Source organism: Oncorhynchus nerka, linkage group LG22, assembly GCF_034236695.1.
Source record: "Oncorhynchus nerka isolate Pitt River linkage group LG22, Oner_Uvic_2.0, whole genome shotgun sequence".
In the NCBI taxonomy this organism is placed as follows: domain Eukaryota; kingdom Metazoa; phylum Chordata; class Actinopteri; order Salmoniformes; family Salmonidae; genus Oncorhynchus; species Oncorhynchus nerka.
The window spans coordinates 87,282,382-87,302,314 of NC_088417.1; the positions used below are offsets into that span (position 1 = coordinate 87,282,382).

The window sequence follows — 19,933 nt, forward strand, 5'->3', positions numbered from 1 at the left end:
CAAGACATGCCACAAGAGGTCTCTTCACAGTCCCCAAGTCCAGAACAGACTATGACTACATGGAACTCTATTCCACATCAAGTGACTGATGCAAGCAGTAAAAACAGATCAAATACACCTTATGGAACAGCGGGGACTGTGAAGCAACATATACATAGGCACAGACACATGCATACACACACACGATAACATTGGCAGCAGCTAATGGGGATCCATAATAAATACAAATATGGTGGAACGATTTATTTTTAAATGGGTTTTTTTAAGAAACAGAACATCTAATAGTAAAATCATAGAGTAAAAGCAGGCTGGATCTACTCTTTCTGGACGTTTTGTGTTGGAAAAATGAGTGAGCCGAGAAATAACACTTCAACCCTGTTACCCATAGATACCTTTTAGATTTTTTGTGAGGCTTGCATTCAATTGAATCTCCCTGTTGCACACAACAAGCTTCCATTTCCCCTGTCACAGGGGTATTTCTGGATGATTTAAGATGAAATCATCAACCCTGTTATGGTCAACCCTGTTACTTTATTTTCACTTACTATATTAATTTAATATTTAAGGGATGGGAAAACATGTTTTTTAAATTTATTTGAACATGTACTCTTCATGACAGAATATAACAATTTGGTGAAATAAATCATATACATTTTTTTTTACCAAGTTACACTACCAAAAAGGGTCCAATTTTGTGTAACGACCCAGGTCATCTTAGCCTGATTGCTGTCTCTGTTTAGCTATTACATTCTACTCCTTGCCTCTCCTGTTATTTGAAGGAGTGGAATGTTAGCTTAAAAGGCTGGTACCCAGACTGTAGCTCTCATGTAGCTCCACTTTTTGGTTTGCTTCCTGTCTTTAAGTTTGGTGTGGGTTTTTCTTTTGTTGGCCTCTTATTGGGTAAATTTAGTGGGTACTCATGGTGGGTGTCTTTTAGGTCCCCGTTGTTGTTGCTAGTCAACATTCAGTGGACACCCCCACAATTGTCTTTCAGAACCTGTCCTAAAACCCCATCTGTTTTGATTTGTTTGTTGTCAGTGACTCTTTGTTAGTTCCGCCTTCTGTTTGAGGAACATTTTTGGCTTTCTTGCTGAGGAACGTAACATAACTAATTAACATTGTATGGAGATGCCAATGCCTAACACAAACACTGGCAGACATTATAATAACTTTCAGTGAGTTAGCCTCACTAAATCCCTCTAATCTGAGTAGTAAAAGTCTTCGTGGTAAAACTCTTTTCTAATCTGAGTAGTATAGGTTTTTTGAATATACAGTATGACCAGTTAAAATCCAACTTTTATTCAAAGACAATTAAAACACAAGAACCAAAATGTCTGCTACCTTCCCTAGTCACTATGTGCTTATTACAATGTTTTCACGATGTGTAGGTTGATTTCATGTTTTTTTAAAATCATTTCTGAAACTCTACTGCCATGGAGTTTCTCAATTCGAAAACCTGGTATAAAAAGGCTGTTTCACTTCTAATAGGAGTGTTCATGTGTGATCATTATTGGCTTTACTCTGTTTGTAAAGGCAACTTTAGGCAGCTGTTAAGTGTGGTGGAAACTATTGATCCAGAGCTGACATTTCCCCTCTGATTCCCCATTAAATACTCATTATACTGCATTATCATGTGGGTACATTCACTATTAAATAAACTAGGGGTTTATTTATGCGAAACGTCCTGACAGTTTGGGTATGTGACAGATGATACTAAGATAGATAAAGAGCAAAGCAGAGCTTGTTGCACCAATATTCACAATTATTTTATGGGCTTGAGAGGTAGTCATGATACAGATCTGCATGTCCCCTTCTAACATGGGATGTGAGAGAACAACATGTGGTCTTTGACCTCAATCTGGAGTCAAAAGTAAACTCCTCCTTCGGAATACAAACACTTTCTATGTCTCTGCCCCGCTTTTTTTCACATTTATTTATCTCTTAAAAATACTCTTTCATTGAAATCATTAAAACAACATCTGGATTGAGTATTGCTTTGAGAAACAGAGAAATCACTTTAGAAATCACCAGTCTAAACATTTTACTTTGGCCAAAATGTTCTCACAGTGAATAGGCTACAGCATTTAACAAGGCTGCATATAATCTGTTCTGTCTGGCTGTGCATGTGCACAGAGTCGCCATAATCATTAACGCCTGTCTGTCAGTACCCACTGGGCACAGATGTCAATTCAACGTCTATTCTATGTTGGTTCAACGTCATTTGATTGAAATTACGTGGAAACAACGTTTCGCTACACTCGCAATAACATCTGCTAACCATGTGTATGTGACAAATAAAATTACATTTTGATTTGACTCAACCAGTTTGTGCCCAGTGGGTATTAGTTAAATATACATAGTCATTATACACTGGTTGTCACAGGCTTTCACCCTGTGAGCAGAGGTTATGCCCTGGTTATGTTACCCTGATCCATATCACATTCAAGTCAGGCTATGACAAACATTCCCCACGTCAAGTATCAAGGTGCAAAACAATAGTTTAACTCTAACCCAGAGACCCGACAGAGTCTCTCATCCAGCATTCCACTTCATCTTTCATTAGTACCTTAAAGCACACCTCAATTAAGTTTCTGACATAATCAAGTCACACACAAAAACTGTAAAAAAAAAAAAAACTAAAATGGTGCTGTAATTACAATATTCCAACATGAATCAAGCAATTATTAATCAATCAATCATTCATCAACTAATTTAACATTATCCAGAGGAGGGAGTCTTTGGTTGTGACTTCTTAGCCTTGACCAAGAGTCTCTGTTTCTCCTCTAATTTCTCCGCCAGACACTGGATAAGGACTGGGTCAACTTTGGGGTCCACCTTATTGGCGAACCAGCTGCCGTAGTTCATGAGCCAGTACAGCTCCCCAGCCCCATAGATACACACACTGCGGACATGTTTCCCTGTGCATGTTGGGTAAAGTGGTCCCTCCAGGTAACTCCACTTCACCAGCCTGGTCTTGCTCATTAGGTCTGTGACGTCAGCCTGGGCCCGGGGCACCTCGCCCGGCACGCCCGGCACCCGTGTCAGAGTGGCCCAGAAGTGTTCGTCTGGGGAGTAGGTGTCGTTCGACCACACCAGGAAATCCCTAGCCAGTGTAGACGTGTTCACATACGCTACAAACTCCCACGAGAGCACGAAGTAGGCACTGCCGATGAACATCTGGATGCCGCGTGGGGGAGGCTCCTTGGCCTTGTCGGTTTTCACCGGCATCTGGATGTACTCGAAGGCGGCGTCCTGCAGCTTGTGGTGGAAGGAGAAACGCTGCTTCTTGTATTTGCTTGGACGACTCGTCTCCATCATATTACCCCCTTGGAGCTTTTTCAGGTCGGCCACCAGCTCTATGTTGGAGCGCAAGGGAAAGTCCTGACCGCACAGGTTGATGACATACCTCCACTTGACCTCTGACCCCATGAGGTCAGACAGGCAGTTAAGGTCGGCTTTGAGGCGGCTAATGCTGGCGTACATCACTGTCTCCAGCTTAGAGGCGATAAAGACGTTGGGCAGACAGCGGGCCAGACCCTCCATGGCCTCTTTGAACAGTTCTGATGACTTCAGGTCGTAGTGGATACAGTAGATATTGTTAGGGGTGTAGACGGCCCGGAGGATCTTGTCCACCATGAAGGCAGATTTGTGGACCACCAGGGAGTAAGCCAGTGGAAAGGCCTCCTCCTCCTCGGACACCTGGACGGTGCCATAGCCCCGGGAGCGGAGGTAGCGTGGGCAGTTAGAGGTCAGGTTGATCAAGCTCTCATCCTGCTCCCACACCACCCCTTGTTTTCTGAAGACCAGTGACTTCCCCACCTCGGACGGATCCATGTTGTAGATGGCATTGCAGTCAATGTTGTAGCTGTGGGGAGGCTCGACGTCATCGTAGCCTGCGGTAGTCCCGTACTGTTCAATAGTCACACTGTTTTTAACGGTGACCTTTAGGCAGAGCAGCAGCAAGGCACAGATCACCAGCAGCGACGATAATGAAGAAATAAAATGCTTCTTCCGTAGTCTGCTTGGAAAAACACATCTAATTTTCATTCTGTGGTGAGAAAAGAATAATAGTTAATAAATAACTAGATAGCTAGTTATTTGATCTGTATAATCACCTTGCTCTGTAAAGTCAACATGATATCACAGGAAAACGTCATCTCACATTTTGAAAAAAGTTAGGAATCAACCCATTGACTTTGCTTAGGTCAATTGGAGCGGCTAATGGGGTTCCTAATTACATACCCCAAATACCAAATATATTGCAGTCGATGGAAAAAGATGAGTTTCACAGGGCTATGGCTAGGATTAGGGTTGAGCCTAGATGTGGACATGAAAGTAGAGTTAAGGTCAGAGATAAGAAAAGAGTTGTGAACCCATAGAGCACACATTGATAGCTATACTGGAACTGTTTAGCTAATGACAGTGGTACAGCTCTAGTTCAGTATACTTTATTCCTTTTTTCTAATAATCACTTAGGCTATTACACACTATGTGTCCATATAGGTTCAATTAGAGTAGCTAGGGTTTCTGTTTTGTCATGTTAGTGTACAGTTGTAACGAGTGCGCTGAGAGTCGAGAAGCAAGTACACGGAGTGAGTGTTTTAATAAATAAACAGAACAATAAAACGCAAAAACGCACCGACATGAAACAGAGTCAATATCACCTGGGGGGAAAAAAATCAAGGGGAGTGACAGATATCGGGAAGCTAATCAAGGAGATGATGGAGTCCAGGTGAGTGTCATGTGGCGCTGGTGCGCTTGACGATGGTGACAGGTGTGCGGGATAATCAGCAGCCTGATGACCTAGAGGCCGGAGAGGGAGTATACGTGACAGTACCCCTTCCCGAATCGTGGACAGCTGTACTGGCCGTTGGAGGTTCTGTACAGTGGGAGTCGGCGAGTGCCGCTTACTGACACAATGTCACTACAAAAGTGTCAAACTGAATGGGGAGAAATTGACCAAGAATATCAACAGTTACAGGTAGGCCTATGTGAAGCCAGTTTGATAACTAGCTAGGTGCGTGGCATGACGTGGACTATCGCCAGTACAGAAAGAGAGGTTGGAGGATGATGGAGATTGGCCAAGATGGCTGCTTGAACAGACGCTTTTTTACCGAGCTCCGTACCAAACTTCAGAAAGATTGTGAAAATTGTTTAAAAAAAAGTTTAGTCATTATTATTTTTATTTGTTCAAGATATAAGACCTTTCCTGTGACTGGAATGATAATTGGATCATTTATTTCAGCATGTCCATGCAAAGTCGTGACAAAAAAAGAAAGGAAAAAGTTAGCCGTTCTATTGCTAATCAACAAGAGAGAAACGTGCTTATAGACAACTGCCATAACTACACCTGGCCTATGGATAATATCATGCTTTCGAATGCTGAAGATGACGAATTCCCCTCTTTACCGGTTACTCCGTGCAAACCTCCACCCTCCAAAAAACCCAACATGAACTCTGACATCGTGGCTACCCTCTCCTTACTCATCAACTCCAGGTGTGACGCCATTGAGAAAATGGTAGCCGCGAACACCATGGTTATCGAAGGCTTGAAAAGACTGTGGAGTTTGCATGTGGTGAAATTAATGATGTGAAAACGAGTGACAAAAGTTGAAAAAAATGTGGAAAGGGTGGAAAAGAATAACAATGTCTACCATAGACGTCTCACTGATCTGGAACAATACACAAGAAAATGGAACCTGAGACTCTACGGCTTGCCAGAGGTGGAGAATGAAGATGTGCGAGGAGAGGCTATCCGTATCTGCCAAGAAGTTTTGCCTGCAGAGAAGAACAAAGTTGGTGATAACATCGACGTTGTACATCGCCTCGGCAAGAAGCAACAGCAAAGCGATTCAAGACCCAGGGGTATCATCATCCTATTCACTACCAGATTCTACAGGGATGCTGTCTGGAAAGCTGCTAGGAAGAACGCCTTCCTTCAGAGCCATGGTATGCGTTTCGCCGAGCATCTCAGCCCGGAAGACATAGAAAGAAGGAACAAGTTGTGGCCAACGATCAAGATAGCACGAAGTGAGGGGAAGGCTGCTTACTTCGTCGGAGGACGAGGTTTCATCAACGGTTCAGAAATCCATATTCCTCCCTAAAATCTCACCAGAAGGAACAGGTTGATTGATGGTTTCAGCCATGGTATTCTCATTTTCCTTATGTTGTTTACCTAACAAGTATCAGGTGACTATTTTAAAGGAATACTCAGGTATTTCAATTCATTAGTTTGTTCTTGTATGACCAGAAGTCCTATTTTGTTTATAAACTTACGAAGAAGATTGAAAGCTGAATTTATGTTTTATGTATACAGTAACTAAGATACTGTTTTAAATGGCATACAGGTCTGCTCTGACTTTACACGGTTATTGTTCTATTTAGTTATTAATACTTATTTCCAAAAAGGTCTTAGGAACGTTTATATGTAAAACATTTTGTTATTCAATTATTTTATGATCAGTTTTCATATGTACTTAAAGTAGTAGATACCCTTTTATTTAAAATATTATTTGTATGATTTCTCAGAATAGTTCCTGATTACACTAAAGAGGGTTTTTAGTCTCTCGTACTACAAGAACACTTGGTTTGGTCTTGAACATAATTTCCAGTTGAGTTGCATTTCAAATGTTATGGAATAAGCTATTTTCACTTTAAATTGACTTAAATGGTGCAGATCTCGGTTCCTTATCGTTTACGTTCACTGCTCCTACATCTTTGACTCATCCTACTACAGTTTATACTTTTATATAATCTTTGTTGTTTTGTCTTTGTCTATATTATCTCTTAATGCTAGGGGGTTACGAAACAGTGTGAAGCGCAAGGCCTTATTTTTATTTGCTAAACAATTTCGAACAGATTTTTGCTTTTTTCAAGAGTCTCACTCAATTTCTGCTGATGCCAACTTCTGGAGGTCACAGTGGGGCAACGATATTTGGCTTTCCCATGGATCTGAACGCTCTGCTGGTGTCACTACAATGAAAAATACCTTTGGTGGTAATATTCTACACTCGGAATGTGACCCCTTTGGTCACTTTATTTGTCTTGTGATCAGTTACAATGACATTACACTCATTACTGTAAACTTCTACGGGTACAACACCAAACATGAGAATGATGAATTGCTTGAATCTATAGAGAAACATATACTTCATTGGTTATCTAAATTTCCCAATTCGTTATTATTGATAGGAGGGGACTTTAACATTACAATAGATAATTCAACTGATAGATGGCCCCCAGGTAGGCCAACCAATCAGAATTTGGGTTTAATACTTTTTATGGAAAAGTTTGATCTTACTGATATATGGAGAGAGAGGTTTCCGGCCGACAGATCATTCACTTGGAGTAACAAAACAGGCTCCAGACAATCCAGAATAGATTTTTGGCTTATATCCAAATGTATTGATAGTGAGTGTGTTACTACAAATATTTGTACTACTCCACTCACAGACCATAAGGCTATTTACATTGATATCAAAATATTTACCCCTGATACAAACCTTGGTAGAGCATCCTACTGGAAGCTAAATAGCTCATTATTAAATAATGATATAGTTACATTTGAGGTTAAAGATCTGCTCTCACACTTTTGGGAAAGGGCTTGTGAAGAAAAATCTTATTGCAAGAACTGGGAGCTCTTTAAATTTGAGGTGTCCAAATATCTTAGAAAATATGGTAGTAATCTTGCTAAGACCAGAAGAGCTGAGGAGGAAAAGGTGATCATTAAGATAACTTCCCTTTCTCAGAGGTCCCCAGCTGACCTCTTGGGGGAGGAGAAGATGGAACTAATTGAGTTACAAAATAAACTGGATAATATATATAAATTAAAAGCAGAAGGAGCCTTTATTAGATCTAGGAAAAAATGGATTGAGGAGGAGAACAGAATTCATCCTATTTCTTTAGACTTGAGAAATTTCACTCTAAAAATAACACTATCCATAAGTTAAACATTGATGGTGTTATTACAGATGACCAAAAATTAATCGCTAAATACTGCAGCAATTTTTACAGAAAATTGTATAACTCTACGTACTGTCAGGAATCCACAGATATGTTTTTTAACTCACTGAATAATGTTCACTCTATCAGTGATATAGAATCTAAACAGTGTGATGAACCCATCAAAGTTGAAGAGATTATAGAGTCTATCAAACATCTAAAGAACAATAAATCACCAGGTGTTGATGGAATTACATCAGAATTTTACAAATGATTTTCTGAACAAGTAGCTCCCTTCCTATTCAAAGTCTTTTTAGAGAGTATTAAAAACAATGTTCTCCCTCCTACAATGAGTCAGGGGTTAATAACACTGATACCTAAGCCTAAAAAAGAAGTGCTGCTCATCGATAACTGGCGTCCAATTTGTCTTCTTAATAATGACTATAAGATATTAGCCTCACTACTTGCAAAAAGAATTAAAGAAGTTTTGGATGCAATCATTGATGAAACACAGTCTGGCTTCATGAGGAACAGACATATTTCTAACAATGTCAGACTAGTATTAGACGTACTTGACTACTCAGACCTAATAACTGAGGATAGCTTCATATTATTTTTAGATTTTTATAAAGCATTTGACACAGTAGAGCATCAGTTTCTCTTCCACTCCCTTGAGAGACTTGGCTTTGGGGATTTTTTCTGTAAGGCTATTAAGACTCTCTATGCAAATGGTAACAGCTCTATCAAATTGAAATATGGCACCTCACCTAGATTTGAGTTAAAGAGAGGAATTAGGCAAGGTTGTCCTATCTTTCCGTACCTGTTTTTATTAATCACCCAACTTCTTGCAAATTCTTTAAATAATAGTCCTGTACAAGGTATTTCCATAGCTGGTAAAGAAATTATTATAAGCCAGCTGGCTGATGATACTACACTTTTTCTGAAAGACGCTAACCAAATTCCCATATCGATCAATGTGATACAATCCTTTTCCAAAGCGTCTGGTCTATATCTTAACATTAAGAAATGTGAACTCATGGCTGTCAAAGATTGTGACACCTTCATATTATGGTATTCCAGTAAAAGAAGAACTTACATATTTAGGCATAACCATTACAAAGGATCAGAAGTCTAGAGGCTTACTAAATTTTAACCCTCTTATTAAAAAAACCCAGAAGAAACTAAATCAATGGCTACAGAGGGACTTATCTTTAAAAGGTAGAGTCCTAATAACCAAGGCTGAAGGTATCTCTAGACTAACATATGGTGCTCTATCTTTATATCTTGACCGTAAAATAAGCAAGGAGATAGACCAGATGCTTTTCAACTTTCTTTGGAGAAACCGTACCCATTACATTAGGAAAACTGTTGTAATGAACACTTATGAGAATGGTGGACTGAATTTTCTGGATTTTACTACTTTAAATAATACTTTCAAGATCAATTGGATAAAACAATTCCTAAGAAGACCCACTTCTATCTGGAATTGTATTCCTCATCATGTCTTCTCTACTTTTGGTGGCCTTAACTTCATGTTGAAGCTCGCATCCGCTACAAGACCATGGTGCTTGCCTACGGAGCTGTGAGGGGAACGGCACCTCACTACCTCCAGGCTCTGATCAGGCCCTACACCCAAACAAGGGCACTGCGTTCATCCACCTCTGGCATGCTCGCCCCCCTACCACTGAGGAAGTACAGTTCCCGCTCAGCCCAGTCAAAACTGTTCGCTGCTCTGGCCCCCCAATGGTGGAACAAACTCCCTCACGACGCCAGGACAGCGGAGTCAATCACCACCTTCCGGAGACACCTGAAACCCCACCTCTTTAAGGAATACCTAGGATAGGATAAAGTAATCCTTCTCACCCCCCTTAAAAGATTTAGATGCACTATTGTAAAGTGGCTGTTCCACTGGATGTCATAAGGTGAAAGCACCAATTTGTAAGTCGCTCTGGATAAGAGCGTCTGCTAAATGACTTAAATGTAAATGTAAATGTAAATGTTGTTTTGCAATTATAATATTGACAAAGTTCCAGTGAAACTTTCTGCTTTTCTTCGGCAGGGTTTCTTGTCATGGTCCTTAATTTATAAACACAATTTTTCTCCACACAGATATTATATATGGAATAATCGGGATATATTGTATAAAAATACCTCTCTGTTTTTAGAATATTGGTTCAGAAATAATATCCTATTGGTGAGCCAACTGGTAAATGCAGAGGGTCTTTTACTCAGTTATAAAGAATTCTTATCACTTTACAAGGTCCCTGTAACACCTAAAGATTTTGCAATTGTTTTAGATGCCATTCCCTCAGGTGTTGCTCTGTTATTCAGGAACATGTCAAGACCTGACCCTCAGAGCCTACCTTCTATTGACCCTGTTGACTCATCAGTAGGAAAGATTTGTTTCTCTTTTGGTCCATTCAACAACAGAGCGATACGATCCTTGTTTCAGCAGGATGTTGTATCTATACCTTATGTCATGCCTTACTGGAATGGATTTATTGATAATATCTGTTGGAAAAAGTTTGGATGTTGCCACAAACATACCTACTTGTTAACAAAATTAAGGAAGTTTCCTTTAAAATTATTCATAAATACTATCCTGCCAACCACTATATGAAGAAGTTTAAGGAAAACATCAACTCAAATTGTTCCTTTTGTAATGACCACCCAGAAACAGTTGTGCATCTTTTTTGGCATTGTATGCATGTAAGAAAACTGTGGCAAGACATCAGTAGGTTTATAATTGAACACATTTATGAAGATTTTACACTATTGTGGAGAGATGTACTGTTTGGATTCTTTACATACAATAGAAATAAGCGGAATCATTTTTATGTAATTAATTTCATTATTCTTTTGGCCAAATTTCATATACACAAATGTAAATTTACAAACAGAAAACCACATTTTCGTATCCTACAAAAATAAATTGAACTGTATTTTAAGACGGTTAAATGCTCTACTAACAAAAAAGCTGTTAGAATTGTAAGTATATGCATGTCACTTAAGGTCCTTGTGTAATTGTAATGTGATATTGTACCCCCTAGCTCGATTGTCCATTGTTTGTAATCTATGTATGCTTGTGTTCCCTCATGTGCTTTATGTATTGATTTGTTGTTAATAAAAAAATAAAAAATAAAAAATATAAATAAAAAAATATATATTTTTTTTTTTTAAAAGACGGCCGCAGGACGCTGACAAAGGGAACGAACCCGAGGATCAGGAGCGGACCGGTCACCCCTGCTGAAGCGCGGGAACCTGCCACGCCAGTTGAGGTAATCTGCCTTTATGGACGCCGATTATGGCAGATTACATTGTAATTCATGAGGAAACTGTGGCAAACTAACCACCTGTTACGCGAGTGCAGCGTCAAAAGGATGTTGTGGATGCAAGGAGCCATGGTAAAATTGCTAGCTAGCATTACATTTATCTTATAAAAAAACGATCAATCTTCACATCACTAGTTAACTACACATGCTTGATGATATTACTAGGTTAACTAGCTTGTCCTGCGTTGCATATAATCAATGCGCTGCCTATTAAATTATCATATACTTCAACTTCGTCAAAAGGGTGATGATATAACAGAAGCACATTCACAAAAAAACACAATCTTTGCACAAATTGACCTAAACATCAATGCCTTTCTTAAAATCAATACACAAGTATTTTTTTGAACCTGCATATTTAGTTAAGAAATTCATGTTACAAGGCATTATTAACTAGGGAAATTGTGTCACTTCTCTTGCGTTCATTGCATGCAGAGTCAGGGTATATACAACAGTTTGGGCCGCCTGGCTCGTTGCGAATTTTACATAATTATGACATAACATTGAAGGTTTTCGCCCGTTCGATAAAATGCGGAGCGGCTCCGTATTTCACTGAAATAATAAACGTTTGTTTTTCTAAATGATAGTGTAGAACACCATTGACCAACATGCATTGCTCAATTAACTTTCAAAAGATGGTTCCAAAGTTTGGTTTTACATTTTTTCTTCCCCTATGTATGAAGTCACACACGTGTGTGTGTGTGTGATTTCAAACTAATTAAGCCACAAAGACACGAAATCTGAAATACTTTGTGTACATATTTGCACGAATTGAGTGAAATTGTTGCCCTTGGATAAATACAGTTTATTGAATTTAGTTAAATTACTACAATAAAAACGATTCCAACCAGTTATGGCGGTAAAATCATACTGTATTAAAACAAAATCTGCACAGCTGTAATGGAAACAGGACATTTCGGTACAATTTTATAAATTCCGAAAATATGTTCGTTTTGACATGGTGGGATATTTTTTCTTCGGTAAAATTATGCGAGAAATTGCGGTGGAAATGCCTTTATGCACATATGTATATAATAACCATCATATTGAAGTACACATGGAGTCACACGATGATATGGGGTGTGGTCCTCCAGTAGGACTCAGGAAACCATACCGTTTATTAGGCTACAGATGAAACGATGGTTTACTTCACAGGGTGGTGAAAGTACAGTGATGAGCTTGGTGCTGCTTTCCAATAAATATCGAGGGTCTTATTCTGGTGACATGATGATCGATGCTTGACTGCCGTTTGACAAATATAATCATGTCATAACCTACGTGCACTTTATCTGCGAGCTGTTGGCTAGAGCGCATGTGTCAAGACCGGAATAGGCAGTCACATTTGTTATTTAACGGAACAGTTTCTATGACAATATGTATGACTTTACTCGCATAAAAACTGTGGATGGGAACGTGATTTGTGGTCACCGTGTAATACTCTGGTAAAAGCTATAAACTAATTTCACAGTGAATTACAAGATTTCACGTTAACTACATTTCTCTTTGCTCCAAGCATAATTTACTTACATTACTTGGAGTGATAAAAAATAATTTTCTCTTCAACCATTTTAGACCAAGGTCAATCGAAAAGTATGTGTCCTTTGCTCTTGCTGCTGCTTACAATCCCACTCACGTCTGTAAACTTCATCAATTTCTCCAAAGTCTTATTCCACAGTCAGACTGTTGTTCGGTGTTCGGTAACCCCTGATACCACACCAATGTGTTGTTGTCAAGGATGAAGTTCATTGCAGAGCTCTGTCTTCGATGAATGTCCCATCACGTTGAAATTATGCGCTGTGCTATATATTTCTCTCTGTACACACAGACTCTGACAGAGCACGCGGAGTGAAGTTTCCTTTTCACGGAAGCAATAAAGACCGAGTGAAGTTTCCTTTTCACGAAAGAGAGAGGAAGGAATGAAGGAAGTAGGGAGGGGAGGTGTGGTTTGGTTAGGCTGGGGAGGTGCATGACTATTACAATTACATTATGCAATGCGTAGTAAATTGCTGGGGTTCTTTCATGGTAAAAATCAGTCATGCATGGGAGAAATGACAGTTTATCTGGTGCCAGGGGAGTTTTCCTGATCTGGTAACCTAACCAGGCAAAACTCTGGACCTTATATGGTATGACGTGATTAATTTATTGTGAAACTGTTTAATATAGGCTATGATGAGAGCAACGTTTTTCTAATCAGGTCACATGATTTCTTCAAAACTCCTGGAAAAATTCATGGCCTTGGGGAGAATGAAAACCTTGTCAAACTGCAGCAACCTTTTACTTGTTCATATGAATTATATTTTAAAGGAGGACTAGGGGGGTGCCTATACACAATATGATTGGGCAATAAAACTCAGAGGGCTGAGCTTGCTTTATGCAGATTTACGTCGTGTAGTCCTGCGCTATGCTGCTGCAGGCCTAACAAAACCTTTACTCAGTCTGCTCTATTGTGTATATTGATTAATTGCAGTTACTCATTTTGATAGAAAATGTCTAGGTAGCTTAGTCCGGCGAGGTTTGAATATAAACCAATTGTGATATAATTCACATTTTCTCACATACAAATGGGCTATAGGCTAAATATACAATATTTCCGCTTAATTTACACTTGCCAGAAGGACAGGGCGCATAGTAGGCTTGATCAACTCCGGTCCTCCAGGCGCACCTGATTCTACTTGTCAGGTAATCATCAACCCCTTAATAAGTTTAATCAGGTGTTTTTGTCTTTGGCTAAATTTAGGCTGCTACATTTATGTAAGAGTTTTTGCATGTCTGTCGGGAGTGATTTGTTATCATGCTTGCTAAATAAATACCGGAGGAAAGTGGCAAGCTCGACTTGCATGTTGTGCCCGGCCCGCGCAACAGGCAAAGAGCCTGCAGCAGCACTCCGATGTGAAAGACATATACATTGTGCGTGAGTTGACGAATCTATATAAATAAAATAGCACTTGTTTTATGGTGATTGAAAAATGCTGTGGCAAATGCCGCCTCGCGAAACGTTTTCTGGCGGCAATGCTCTGACATGACAGAATTGATGATTGAGACATGGGCTGTTTTTAGTGTCTTACACCATTTAAGTTGAAGTACTTTACCCCACTGCTGAAGCTGTGGCTTCCACAATTTTATTCATTTTAAACCATGTAACTTTTGATGCAAATCAGCTATTTTGACAATGTTCCCAACATAACTTAATGCTGTGCAGTACTTAATGCTGATTGGTTTATGGTTCTGCACACTATAGTGTCTGTCTAGTTAGAACACTATGTTGAGACTGGTCATGCCAAATAGTGTTCGCCAGCCAAATAGTGTGTTGTCATCATATCAGAGCACACAATGTTTCAATTTGTCACTTTTTGCTTAAAAGGTCAGTACCCTGTTTAGCCTGCCAGAAGTTTGAGACTGTGGCCCTAGAGTTGAAGCTCATCAAAGTTGTTTCACCATGGCACATGATCGGCAAGTGTCCCAATTCAAATTTTGCCCTGATAAGTTGTTTTGTAATGGTTTCTTTATGATTAACTAGATGTGGTGTGATCTTAACAACCTACATGAACTCAAGTCCTTCTGTTTACCTGACTGAGAATTCCTCACAATCAAATGCCGACCGCATTATCTACCAAGATAATTATCTTCGATCATAATCACAGTCGTGTATATTGCTTGCTTTGAGGACAATACAGTGCCACTGATATGGCCCGCTAACAAAACCTGCGGGCTCTCCTTCACTGTAGCCAGCGTGAGTAAAACATTTAAGCGTGTTAACCCTCACAAGGCTGCAGGCCCAGATGGCATCCCCGGCCGTGTCCTCAGAGCATGCGCAGACCAGCTGGTTGGTGTGTTTTAGAGGTCGACCGATAATGATTTTTCAACACCGACATCGATTATTGGAGGACCAAAAAAAGCATATACCGATTAATCTGACTATTTTTATTTTATTTGTAATAATGACAATTACAACAACACTGAATGAACACTTATTTTAACTTAATACATCAATAAAAATCAATTTAGCCTCAAATAAATAATGAAACATGTTCAATTTGGTTTAAATAATCAAAAACAAAGTGTTGGAGAAGAAAGTAAAAGTGCAATATGTGCCATAAAAAAAAGCTCAAGTTTAAGTTCCTTGCTCAGAACATGAGAACATATGAAAGCTGGTGGTTCCTTTTAACATGAGTCTTCAATATTTCAAGGTAAGAGGTTTTTAGGTTGTAGTTAATATAGTATTTATAGGACTATTTCTCTCTATACCATTTGTATTCCATATACCTTTGACTATTGGATGTTCTTATAGGCACTTTAGCATTGCCAGTGTAACAGTATAGCTTCCGTCCCTCTCCTCGCTCCTACCTGGGCTCGAACGAGGAACACATCGACAACAGCCACCCTCGAAGCAGCGTTACCCATGCAGAGCAAGGGGAACAACTACTCCAAGTCTCAGAGCGAGTGGTGTTTGAAACGCTATTGGCGCGCACCCTATTGGCGCGCAACCCTGATAGGCTTGAAGTCATAAACAGCGCAATGCTTGAAGCACAGTGAAGAGCTGCTGGCAAAACGCACAAAAGTGCTGTTTGAATGAATGCTTACGAGCCTGCTGCTGCCTACCATCGCTCAGTCGGACTGCTCTATCAAATATCAAATCGTAGACTTAATTATAACATAATAACACACAGAAATAGAAGCCTTTGGTCATTAATATGGTCGAATCCGGAAACTATCATTTTGAAAACAAAATGTTTATTATTATCGCATATACACGGACTCTGCATGCAATGAACGCAAGAGAAGTGACACAATTTCACCTGGTTAATATTGCCTGCTAACCTGGATTTATTTTAGATAAATATGCAGGTTTAAAAATATATACTTCTGTATTGACTTTAAGAAAGGCATGAGTGTTTATGGTTAGGTACAGTCGTGCAACGATTGTGCTTCTTTCGCAAAATTCACCTGCCGACATTCCTCTGCACTGCCATGCACAACTTTTTCTCAGCTGGCACAACTTGATTGGCTGCTGTCCGATTCAAACTGTAATCTGTTAAATGAAGAGTTGATGCACTGCACACTTTTTTTAATAGCATCATTTTAAATATTTGGGCTTGGGGAGGGTATCAAGTCAGGTCGAGTCATAAGGCTCAAGTCACGAGTCATTGGTGTTAAAGTCAAAGTCGAGTTGCAAGTCATCATATTTGTGACTCGTGTCTGACTCGAGTCCAGTCGTGACTCGAGTCCACACCTCTGCATTTTCGGGCCATCACCTCATGTTTCAGCGTGATAATGCACAGTCCTACAGTATGTCACAAGGATCTGTACACAATTTCTGGAAGCTGAACCTGTCCCAGTTGGCTCATTCATCCCCCTCCTCTCCCCTGTAACTATTCCCCAGGTCGATGCTGTAAATGAGAATGTGTTCTCAGTCAACTTACCTGGTAAAATAACGGATAAATAAATAAATAATAAAGTTATTCCATGGCCTACATAATCACCAGACATGTCACCCATTGAGTATGTTGGGGATGCTCTGGATCGACGTGTACAACAGCATCTTCCAGTTCCCACCAATATCCAGCAACTTCGTATAGCCATTGAAGATGAGTGTGACAGCACTTCACAGGCCACAGCCTGTTCAACTTCGGAAAGTATTCAGACCCCTTTCCTTTTACCACATTGTGTTACGTTACAGCCTTATCCTAAAATTAATGAAATAATACATGTTCCTCATCAATCTACATATAATACTAGATAATAACAAAGCGAAAATAGGTTTTTAGAATTTTTTTGCAAATGTATTAAAAAGCAGAAATACATGTATTTACATAAGTATTCAGACCCTTTGCTATGAAACTCGAAATTGAGCTCAAGTGCAAGTCAGGATCGAGGGAAAGATGAACGGACCAAAGTACAGAGAGATCCATGATGAAAACCTTCTCCAGAGCGCTCAGGACCTCAGACTGGGGTGAAGGTTCACCTTCCAACAGGACAACGACCCTAAGCACACAGCCAAGACAACGGAGTAGTGGCTTCGGGACAAGTCTCTGAATGTCCTTGAGTGGTCCAGCCAGAGTGCGGACTTGAACCCGATCAAACATCTCTGGAGAGACCTGAAAATAGTTTTGCAGCGACGCTCCCCATCAAACCTGACAGAGCTGGAGAGGATCTGCAGAGAAGAATGGGAGAAACTCTCCAAATACAGGTGTGCCAAGCTTGTCGTGTCATACCCAAGAGGACTGGAGGCTGTAATCACTGCCAAAGGTGCTTCAACAAAGTACTGAGTGCAGGGTCTGAATACTTATGTAAGTGTGATATTTCATTTTTATAAATTAGCAGTTTTTGCTTTGTCATTCAGAAGAAATAACTGTTACTGTTTGGCTCTGTAATTTCTCTTTAAATGTCAAGCGATGTCTCGTTAAAACCTCTATAACGAAGTAGTTGAAGCAATAACGAACATTTGAATAGGAATTTCTGTTAACTTCCTGAAATGGTATTGACCCTGATGTTTACTGTATCTGGAAATGGCAGAGTTGCCTTATATTTAAATGTCTGTCATTTAGGAAACACTCTTATTCATAAGCAATTACGGTTAAGTGCCTTGCTCAAGAACACATCAACAGATTTTTCACCTAGTCTGCTCAGGGATTCGAACCAGTGACCTTTCGGTTATTAACAGCTTGGCTACCAGCCTTGCCGGGGATTTGCAGTCACTTTCTCAATATGACATCTTAGTATTGGCTTTTATATGCACATTGTTTTGTGTCATATTCATTGGTCCAGGTTGACATTTTATTAATATTTTATGTTTGAATTAATTTCTTTTCCACCAGCTGATGTGTTTCAGAAAAATAAAGTATTACCATACCCATCCACTGGTATTCTCTATAACACCAGCGGATGTGTTTCAGAAAAATAAAGTATTACCATACCCATCCACTGGTATTCTCTATAACACCAGCGGATGTGTTTCAGAAAAATAAAGTATTACCATACCCATCCACTGGTATTCTCTATAACACCAGCGGATGGGTATTGGTATAAAGGACAATAAGTTGGGGACAGATTGCAATTTACTGGGGGTGGTCCAAAATAGGGGAGGGTTTTCAAACGTTGTTTTTGCTTTGGGGAGGGTTGTGTGGTTTTTAATTGGGCACAGGGGAGGATAGTGCATTTTTCCCCTGGTTTACATTCGCTCTTTTGCAGATGTTATTATATAATTTCTTCCTCCTCACAAAGTTTCCTCATCTACTTGTATGGACCTCCCTTATATCAAGGTGTTTTGGTACTTCCCTTATGCACTATGCTTTTCCATGTGCTAACTTTTACTATACCACAGGTCAGTATAGTCTACCAGACAAACGGTCTATCCTGCCCTCTATCCACCATTCATAGTGACAAAGTGTTACAAAAGGGTTCTTCGGCTGTCCCCATAGGATAACCCTTTTTTGGTTCCAGGTAGAACTTTTGGGTTCCATGGAGAACCCTCTGTGTAAAATGTTCTACATGGAACTCAAACGGATTTTACCTGGAAACAAAAGGGTTATCCTATGGGGACAGCCGAAGAACCCATTTGTAACACTTTTTTCTAAGAGTGTAGTCTCGGTAGGATAATTGTATTGTCTCTAAACAAGATCAGTAGGGGATATTTTTTTGCTGTATGTCTCATGTCTTCACTGTTATTTCATGTGCAATGATACACCTGGCCTCTCTGCTGCCGATCAGCTATTCCTGTTTGTACTTGTGGATTCATATAAAAAATCTATGCAGCTTTGAATGATTTTATGTGTGGTATTATTGTTAGTTAGCCTATTGCAGATCTGGAAAACTATCAGTAGAGTTGAAAATGCCATGGAAACCCATTTAACTTGTATATTTTATTTGGTACATCAAATCAAATTTTATTTGTCACATACACATGGTTAGCAGATGTTAATGCGAGTGTAGCGAAATGCTTGTGCTTCTAGTTCCGACAATGCAGTAATAACCAACAAGTAATCTAACTAACAATTCCAAAACTACTGTCTTATACACACAAGTGTAGGGGGATAAAGAATTTGTACATAAAGATATATGAATGAGTGATGGTACAGAGCGGCATAGGCAAGATACAGTAGATGGTATCGAGTACAGTATATACATATGAGATGAGTATGTAAACAAAGTGGCATAGTTAAAGTGGCTAGTGATACATGTATTACATAAAGATGCAGTAGATGATATAGAGTACAGTATATACATATGAGATGAATAATGTAGGGTATGTAAACATTATATTAGGTAGCATTGTTTAAAGTGGCTAGTGATATATTTTACATAATTTCCCATCAATTCCCATTATTAAAGTGGCTGGAGTCGAGTCAGTGTGTTGGCAGCAGCCACTCAATGTTAGTGGTGGCTGTTTAACAGTCTGATGGCCTTGAGATATAAGCTGTTTTTCAGTCTCTCGGTCCCAGCTTTGATGCACCTGTACTGACCTCGCCTTCTGGATGATAGCGGGGTGAACAGGCAGTGGCTCGGGTGGTTGTTGTCCTTGATGCTCTTTATGGCCTTCCTGTAACATCGGGTGGTGTAGGTGTCCTGGAGGGCAGGTAGTTTGCCCCCGGTGATGCGTTGTGCAGACCTCACTACCCTCTGGAGAGCCTTACGGTTGTGGGCGGAGCAGTTGCCGTACCAGG

General features: G+C 39.8%; 2 protein-coding genes across 2 annotated transcripts in view; one reads left to right on the plus strand and one right to left on the minus strand.

The window, feature by feature from the left end:
• Positions 1 to 1,283: 1,283 nt before the first annotated feature.
• Positions 1,284 to 13,194, minus strand: LOC115105934 (beta-1,3-galactosyl-O-glycosyl-glycoprotein beta-1,6-N-acetylglucosaminyltransferase 4-like). The gene is made up of 2 exons (XM_029628449.2): positions 12,801 to 13,194; positions 1,284 to 4,048 (listed from the first exon to the last, which is right to left on the minus strand). The coding sequence occupies exon 2, from the start codon at positions 4,045 to 4,047 to the stop codon at positions 2,719 to 2,721; it is 1,329 nt and encodes a 442-aa protein (XP_029484309.1). The 5' UTR covers position 4,048; positions 12,801 to 13,194; the 3' UTR covers positions 1,284 to 2,718.
• A 579-nt stretch (positions 13,195 to 13,773) lies between these two features.
• Positions 13,774 to 19,933, plus strand: part of LOC115105935 (tyrosine-protein kinase Fer-like) — a 56,277-nt gene continuing 50,117 nt past the window's right edge. Inside the window, exon 1 of the mRNA XM_065007535.1 lies at positions 13,774 to 13,952. The gene's annotated coding sequence lies outside the window, so the exon portion shown is untranslated. The remainder of the gene's footprint in view (positions 13,953 to 19,933) is intronic.

Excerpts from the sequence above, each read along its gene's own strand:
- LOC115105934 (XM_029628449.2), bottom strand. The coding sequence starts at position 4,047 with ATGAAAATTAGATGTGTTTTTCCAAGCAGACTACGGAAGAAGCATTTT.